The 8,944-nt window shown below is 41.7% G+C and overlaps 1 protein-coding gene and 1 non-coding gene across 2 annotated transcripts in view; both read right to left on the bottom strand.

The window, feature by feature from the left end:
• Positions 1 to 794: 794 nt before the first annotated feature.
• The window catches only part of UTP4 (UTP4 small subunit processome component), a 35,157-nt gene continuing 27,007 nt past the window's right edge, over positions 795 to 8,944 (bottom strand). Inside the window, exons 13-17 of the mRNA XM_028095238.2 lie at positions 7,976 to 8,082; positions 6,930 to 7,025; positions 4,192 to 4,377; positions 2,500 to 2,610; positions 795 to 996 (exon numbers count right to left, since the gene is read on the bottom strand). Of these exons, the coding sequence (XP_027951039.1) occupies positions 880 to 996; positions 2,500 to 2,610; positions 4,192 to 4,377; positions 6,930 to 7,025; positions 7,976 to 8,082 (617 nt within the window). The 3' untranslated portion in view covers positions 795 to 879. The remainder of the gene's footprint in view (positions 997 to 2,499; positions 2,611 to 4,191; positions 4,378 to 6,929; positions 7,026 to 7,975; positions 8,083 to 8,944) is intronic.
• LOC114204343 (U7 small nuclear RNA) lies at positions 5,053 to 5,114 on the bottom strand. Its single transcript, XR_003608167.1, has one exon. It is a non-coding gene; the product is annotated as a U7 small nuclear RNA (small nuclear RNA).

The following is an 8,944-nucleotide window of genomic DNA, read 5'->3' as shown; positions in this document are numbered from 1 at the left end:
ATCGATCTGCTCGGTTCAGGTTAACTAGAGTTCTTCACCTTCTAATTTAAAAGATCACATTAAAACAAGTCAGCTGATAACACCCATGGGAATAACAATGTCAAAGCAAGTAGAAGACAGAAAATGTGAAATAGATGGCAGGCTTTCTGGTTCCATCCTCCACTCCTACTGTTAACAAAATCCCTGCCCAATGTTTCTTTAATCTTTGAAACTGGCATATATATATATATATATATATACATATGTATATATAAAATAGCATATGTTATATATATTACTGTATATATTTATTAGGTGAAAGATGGTTAATGAGATTGATAACCCAAAGCCAGATTTTTTTTTCCTTTAAATAAAATAAAGAGCTGAGTGCCAGAGGCCAAAGGCATCAATTTTTGAGACGGAGCACTACAGTTAAAATTCTTCCTTGAAACAAGGCTGATGATCACCACTGGTAGTGAGGCTATCTTGAGTGAACAAGCACAGTTCGCCTGCCCTCTAGGGCAGTGGTGGGCAGGTCCCCAGGCCTCTGCACTGGCTGCAGGCAGGAGGCTGGCAGACAGTGAAGGTCATCAGCCCTCTGAAGCCTTGGGCATGTGTGAGGGAAGAGAAGTACCATCTTTTATCCCCTCTGAGACTGTGGTCTAAACAACAGGACCCTGACAAAGTTGGATGAATTTGTACCTGCTTGGAACATTATCCCAACTACAAATACCTTGGAGTTTCCATTCACTGCAGTCAATGAAGGGAAGTTACTGTCCATTATTTTGTAAGATAACATTCATAATGACTAGTCCTAAAGAATAACTTTGTTTTATTATCATGATTTGTGAAAACAAACAGGGCAGACAGTTCAAGGAAGGACACAGAGAGTGTCCTATTTTAGGTCCCAAATTTCTTCTTTTTGATGGGTGGTGGAAGCTGAGCGATGATGTCATCCAGGGGCCGTTCTACTGCAACCAGTGTTCTTTCATCCAAAAGATCCATGAAGAGCAGAGGCTGTAGAGAGAGGACAATGACTCTACCAGGAGTTAGGCTCCAGGGCCAGTCCTGAGCAGACGGACTAGAGCTCAACAGTCAGCTTAGTTCAAGGCTGACGGGATCAAATTTCTGACAATCTTCCTTCCCTAGGACTCAAAATGGTTGGTCAGGTTGGGAGGTTTTTTCTTTTTCATTTATTATTTATTATCCCTCCCCTATCTATCTATCTATCTATCTAAAGTAATCTTGGGGCGCCTGGGTGGCTGAGTCGGTCAAGCTTCTGACTCTTTATCTCAGGGTTGTGAGTTCAGGCTCCACACTTTTTTTTACTTAAAAAAAAAAAAAAACTCTACACCCAACATGGGGCTCAAATGCACGACCTTGAAATCAGGGGTCGTATATATGCTCTAGTGACTAAGCCAGCCAGGTGCCCCAAGGTTAGAAACTTATCTTCCTTTTTTAAATTAATTAATTTATTTAAAGATTTTATTTATTTATTTGACAGAGAGAGACATAGCGAGAGGGGACACAAGCAGGGGGAGTGGGAGAAGGAGAAGCAGGCCTCCCGCGGAGCAAAGAGCCCGATGCAGGGCTCCATCCCAGGACCCCGGGATCATGACCCGAGCCAAAGGCAGATGCTTTACGACTGAGCCACCCAGGCGCCCCAAAACTTATCTTTTTAAAGTTTTTTTTTTTTTAAATCCTTATACTCATTGTGGGGCTCAGACTCACAATCCTGAGATCAAGAGTCACATGCTCTTCCAACTGAGCCATTCAGGCACCCCAAGGTTGGGAACTTTTAACTGAATTCACTAATAAAAGATTTCAACAAGATTTTTCATGTTTTTCTATACAGAACATTTGTTCTCTAATTTCTTTGGAATCAGTGTTAATCAATGGTTTTGGAGCCTGAATTCTTGGAAAACAGCAAGCTACAAATGCAGGAAGAAACTAATCATACTTAAATAATTTACAGATGTCCCTCTTTAAAAAAATAAAATAAAATTCTTACAGACCCCTGACAAATATTCCAGGACACCCAAGGAACTCTAATCTGAAAAGCATGATTATGGCACTTCCAAGGTGGCACAAATGGCTGTAGTATCATAAGCTTAATGGATATTTATTTCATATACAGTGAAAAGCTTAGCCCAGAAAGGGAAGTCACAATAAATTCAATGACTTCCAGTTGCTTGAAATGTATCTTGTGGAACATTCTCCAATTAGAAGGCACATTTAAAGGCCAGCTTTGACACAAATATACCACCCAAGCTCCAACATAATTTCTCACTACCTATGTATTTCATTTTGGGTAAGTATGATGTACATGCCTCTAATATACTTAGGCAAGACTAATGAAATGCAAACATAAGGAACAGACATCCTCAGAAAGGGACTTGTCTCCCCAAACCAGGTTTTCTGAATATAAAATGAAGGTGCTCTTGTCTGCCTATTATGGAGCTTGTTACATTTTGATAATATCCCAAGGAACCATCTAGAATATAATGCAAGATGTTTTACCTTATATATCTTAGAAATTTTAAAGGCATGGGCGGTACGCCTCCTGATAACATCTGATTCGTTCGTGGGAGGAAGTGGATTGTAGAGTAAGGTTTTGTCATTTGGAAGAGGCTAAAAAGACAAAGACATACTGTTTAAATCGTTATTTTTATTGGGCTTCTCCAGGACAAAGGACTATAGTGATTTTTCAGGCAAACACCACCTTTCAACCATCATATTAGACATGACTCTCCTTACTTCAGGAAGAAAGCCGTAGCCACTTTTCCAGCTATACTGTCGAGGATAGGAGTATGAAGCAAACAGCGTGGTACTCTAGTCCAGCAAGATCAAAGGGCCCAGCTGGGGCTTCTGGCCAGTCTTGTCAGTAATACTTTGTGAGACAGGAACAAACTGGCATGTGCAGGAACTTAGCCCATGCAGGCTCTGCTTTCTAGACTATTCCCCCAACCAGATCACAGACAGGCCAAGTGACTAAAGTTCTCCCCAGGCCAAAACCGAAACACAAACCACCCCCACTGATCTCACTGACACCTCAAAAAATGGCCTCTGGCCAAGCAAGTGATATTTCATCTCTGGCTTCCTTGGGAAATAGCTCTGCCCAGCATGAGGAAGTGATGGACTTATCACCAATGCTTGACAAAAAAATATGGACAGCCCTGGGCTGAGTTACAAAGAGGCAAGCGAGTGGGAGGGGCCCTTCCTGTATCACTCATCCTGCAGAAGGCACTTGTCAGCCAGCTCTGTTTCCCACGCCCAGAGGACACAGGGCCTGCGAGATGAGTTCCAGTGACATATCATGCACACCTCCTTGAGAGCCATCTGCCGCTTTCCCCTCAGTTCCTTCCACCCCCACCCTCACAGATAGACCAAAGCACTGGGGGTTGGTTGTAATCTAAGCCCAAAGTGCATTACAGGCATGGCCACAGCTCATACTGCTCCTAGGAAACGAACTACCTGCCCAGAGAAGACAGGGAAATTGGGGTGAATCAAAACAGCAGCTGGTAGAGGCTGGAATCTAGAACTGAAAAAAATGCTCACATCCCACCTAAATCACAGCCATGAAGAATGGAATTTTCCTGGCTGGACTTTTTTCTTTTTTTTTTTTAAGATTTATTTGAGAGAGGGGGGGCAGAAGTAGACTCCCCGCTGAGCCAAAAACAGACTGAGCCACAAGCAGACTAAGCCACCCAGGCGCCCCAGGCTGGACTTTTTTTCAAGACATTAAGACCAACTCTTCAAGCTTACAGATACTGTTTCAGCATTTTCAGGCAAGGGGCAAAAGTGATTAAAACCTCAGCCTGTGTCTCCTTTAATAAAACTGTGTTAGTCACCCCAAGGTGCAAAGGTGAAAGTGATTCAACCAAATCAATGGTATTCTCCATGAGGGTTACCTTCTGATTAATGACCTAATCACTTTCCTATTTTAAGTTTGTGTGTTCACAGGCAAAGCAGAGAAATCCTCCAATCAGCAAAAACCAGTACACAAAGGCCAGCCCCTACCCTGGGAGCCTCAGGGGCCCGGGAAAGAAAATGAGGAAATTTGCAAAACAAAAATCCCTCTCCTCCAAATAATAGGTCAGGAAATTTTATTCTGATCCTCCTTTCTCTTTGTACTTGTTGCTTTAGAACTTGAAAATTCCTAAGTACAGAAAAGTCAGTGTAAGCACAAAATGGTAGTGGTGAGGAACTTACCAATGACTTGTCGATGATGCAGAACATGTAGGCATCATGGAGAAGGATGTGCATTGGTCTCTTGGGATGAAAACTGATGTGTGTGATGGGAGTATCTCTCTGGAGCCAAAGGTAATGAAAGCCCTGCTTTTGGATGGTCCGGCTCCACTCTGTATACTGTTTGTCTGGGATACTGTACTCAAATACCTGAAGAAGGATATGATACACAAGAAATGCAGGCTGGTACCCAGAAAAACTGGAAGGTATCTCTTATTCCTTACCAGAAAATATCTATATAGACCCCGACTGTTTCATAGTCAGCCTTATGCTTTCTACTTTTTTTTTTTAAGATTTCATTTATTTGACAGAGATACAGTGAGAGAGGGAACACAAGCAGGGGAGTGGGAGGGGGAGAAGCAGGCCTCCCGCCGAGCAGGGAGCCCGATGTGGGGCTCGATCCCAGGACCCTGGGACCACGACCCGAGCCGAAGGCAGACGCCTAACAACTGAGCCACCCAGGCGCCCCTGCTTTCTACTTTTAAGTAAAAAAATTTTAAGGTAAATCATAGAACGTAAACAATTAAATTAACACAGAAAGGTTTATAGTGAAAGGTCACCCTGTCATCTTGACATCTCTCTTCCCCAAGACAAAAGCAGTCTATTTCTTACTTACCTCTTTTCAGATCTTTTATGCATATAATACATCCTATTCTGCATGTTTCATTTTTTTATTTAGCATTGTGTCACAGAGACTGACCCAAGTCAGTATCAATAACTAGCTATATATCACTCTTGCCCCCTTAAAGAACACATAATAATCCATTCACTTTTTGGATGTACCATGATTTACTTATCTAGTCTGTTTTGTTGTTTTTTTTTTTAGGGGGTCTTCCAGTGAGAACCGGAAAACCTGCTAGACAAATTCTAAAAGAGTTGTAACACTTACCTAGTTTAACAGACACTTATTTCCAATCTTTTATTACTACAAACAAAGCTGCAATGATTATTATCTCTGTCTTTCTGCACCACTCCTACATCTACAGGAAGAACTCTTCTTTTTCTTCTTAAAGATTTATTTATTTATTTTAGAGAGGGGGAAGAGAGAGAGAGAGAAAACCATGTGTGCACACACAAGCAGGAGGTGCAGTGGGAGAGAACCCCAAGCCGACTCCACAGTGAGCACAGAGTCCAACACAGGGCTCGATCCCACGACCCTGAGATTGGACATTTAACAGACTGTGCCACCCAAGCACCCAAGGAGAACTCTTAAAATTGGAACGTCTGATTCAAAGATTATGTGGATTTAATTTTTTTTTTTAATGTATCTCAAAGTGTCCTCTAACGGGGTCATACTAATTTATTCAGTGTACCAAGTGGTGTTTCCCTATATCCTCACAGCATTTCGTATTATCAACTCTACAGATCTTTGCTAATCTAACGGGTACAAAAAATTTCCCACCAGGTGTAATGACTGAAGCACCTAAGGGACCAAATGCCAGAAAAGGGCATCAGGTGGACATTATGTGTGACAAAGACAAGGATATGGCTTCACTAATCTTTCAGTTTTGGGTCAAGGACACAAACCCATGAAACCAAAATCACAGATTTCATTTTCTGGATGGAACATATATGTGTGTGCATATGTGAGTATAAAAACTGCTTATCAAAGTAGCAAGCATCATTTGCCCAGCAATCTACTTAAATGTGCTTCTCAGATCACACTTAATCGGAATTTCCAACAGCTCAGTGAGGAAGGTATTATGCCCATTTTACAGATAAGGATATATAAGTATTGGTCATTTCACACAATGTGTTCCATTTCACAGTATCTGTAACTCAGATATTTTAAAGATCTTCTTACAATCTGGTATGGAAAAAGCACTAAGCTACGCACTCATTTTGGTAACTGTTACCTCCATTACAGGTAACAGATTTCACTAGGGCCTAATTTCCTTATCTGTAAAAGTGAAGGCAAATTACATGATCTTTTTTCTTTTTTTTAAAGATTTTATTTATTTATTTGAGAGAGAGAGAATGAGAGATAGAGAGCACGAGAGGGGGGAGGGTCAGAGGGAGAAGCAGACTCCCCGCTGAGCAGGGAGCCCGATGTGGGACTCGATCCCGGGACTCCAGGATCATGACCTGAACCAAAGGCAGTCGCTTAACCAACTGAGCCACCCAGGCGCCCCTCTTTTTTCTTTTTTTAAAGATCTTATTTATTTGACAGAGACACAGTGAGAGAGGGACCACAAGCAAGGGGAGTGGGAGAGGGAGAAGCAGGCTTCCCGTGAAGCAGGGAGCCTGATGCGGGGCTCGATCCCAGGACCCTGGGATCACGACTTCAGCCAAAGGCAGACGCTTAACGACTGAGCCACCCAGGTGCCCCAAATTACACGATCTTTTAGTCACTTCCAACCTCAAGATCTTATTCCATCCCATATCCAGTCTAACACCTGGTCCATGTCATCTCTAGTCTAAAAACAATCAGTAAAATGAATACTTCAAAATTCCTCCTCCTTCCTGTACCTCTTTACTCTGTAATCTCAGAACTTCATCATTCCACTGTGCCCAACAAGCCAAAGGATATTACTGGCCTATAATATACCCAGGCTATACATGGAAACTTTACTTCACACAGGAGAAAACTACCTGCATATCATCCAATATTTACAAACAAAAGCTCCTCCAAAATTGTCATTATCTTAGCTTCTTAGTTACTATCCAACAGAAAGGAATTAGAAAGCACTGGAATCTCTTACCTGCTGGTCAGAATGAGCAATGACAAGGTTGTTGGTATTGGGGGCAATGGCCAGAGCAGTCACAGGGAAATTATAGGAAGGTACGGTGCAGTGAAGCTAGGAACAAATAATAGACACAAAAGATAACTCTATACAACTTCTCTCAGGAAAGACTGGATGGTTTAGGTCTGCTGTTTTTAAACAGGAGTTCTATGGAAGTTCCTAAAAACATCAGGTAGTACCCCAAAACAATAAACCTTAATTAAAAACAAAAACACTTTTAACTGCTTACAAAACTGACAGCATTTGCAAAAAACTACAGAGTAAAGCTTTTGTTACTATCCCTACATCTGTATGAATTGCTCATAAATATGTCATTGATCAAGGAATCTATAGCTCTACCCTAGATTTAAAAGAAACTAATGCAGTTCCAAGACATGTGCACCACTACACAGAGACACTCTTAAATGCCAGGCAAGGCTGAAAGAGCAGTACATGCTTCTGCCATAATGTCATAAAGATTAAGTTATACAGTTAATAAGCGAACTCATTTTTAAATGTTGCAGTTTGGTATTGTTCTATAAACGCTCAAGGCTTATTGCAAGTTTTGGGTACTTACATGATTTTTATAATGAAGATGAAAACTTGTAAGGGATCATTAGTAATTCAATGTGTGAATGACAAGATCAAGACTAATTAGTGAAAAGTACTTTCCTATTCCTCTGTCAAACTTGTTTAATTTAAACATACCTTGAGGTTACAAGGCAAGCTATTGAAGGAAACTGTTACTATCTGCCCCTATTCACCTGGGTAAATTAGAATTTTCCTCCCCATAATATAGAAATAACCTAGATGTGAATTCATCACCCATAAATCCTTAATTTCAAATTTCACTGTTCCTACTGATTTTAATGTTGCAGATTACAGTTTTTGGGCTCCAAACAAAACAGGAAAAATTCTTAATTTAGAGAAAAAAGCATAATAATTTGCCAGGTCATACCAATCTGCCTTGAGTCTTGTAACTGTTAACTTCCTCCTATTTCCTACTACTTAAACCCCATGCTCACCTTTAGATGTTTTATGTTGTACACATGGACTCCAGCACTGGTACCTGATGCAGCTAGCCAATTCCCATCTGGACTGACTGCCAAAAGACACATGGACTCCACTGTCCCTGTGCAGACAGAGTAACAGTTAAATCTCTGAATTCTGTGTCCACATCCAGCCTTGGCCTGAGATGATGGCAAAAGCCAGCAAGACTTTTACTTTTTTTTTTCCATTTTTTTTAAATGTTTTATTTATTTATTCATGAGAGTCAGAGAGAGAGAGAGAGAGAGAGAGAGGCAGAGGCAGAGGGAGAAGCAGGCTCCCCGCCTAGCAGGGAGCCCGATGCAGGACTCGATCCCAGGACCCTGGGATCATGACCTGAGCCGAAGGCAGACGCTTAACCAGCTGAGCCACCCAGGTGCCCAAGACTTTTACTTTTTTATTATTACTTTTTCAAGATTTTATTTATTTGACAGACAGAGAGAGAGCACATGCAGGTAGAGTAACAGGTAGAAAGAGAGGGAGAAGCAGGTTCTCCACTGAGCAAGGAGCCTGATGCGGGACTCGATCCCAGGACCCCCTGGAATCATGACCTGAGCCGAAGGCAGACGCTTAACTGACTGAGCCACCCAGGCGTCCCCCAGTAAGACTTTTAAATCACGACTGGATAATTTGACAGTTCTGCAAATAAGTTCTAGACATCAGTCTACTATTTTCATTTCATTAGTCATCCTTCGTGTAAAGAGGAGCCAGAGATAAACCTGACGGCATCACTTGCTCAAGCCTGAGTGAGATACTGCCTACTACAGGAATGGAGAATCAAGGCAGCAGCTACCCGAAGTATTTTAGTTGTTTCAAACTCCTTTTTTTTTTTTTTTAAGATTTATTTATTTGAGAAGGACAGTGCAAGCAAGTGCACAGGGTTGGGGGGGGCAGCGTGGGGAGGAAGTCTTAAGTAGAGTGTGCGCTGACCATGGAGCCTGACATGG

This window comes from Eumetopias jubatus, unplaced genomic scaffold (assembly GCF_037043125.1).
Source record: "Eumetopias jubatus isolate StellerSeaLion01/CBP00866 unplaced genomic scaffold, mEumJub1_p1.0 scaffold_10, whole genome shotgun sequence".
In the NCBI taxonomy this organism is placed as follows: Eukaryota; Metazoa; Chordata; class Mammalia; order Carnivora; family Otariidae; genus Eumetopias; species Eumetopias jubatus.
The sequence above is the reverse complement of the archived record's forward strand: the minus strand, read 5'-3'. Positions and strand labels throughout refer to the sequence as shown.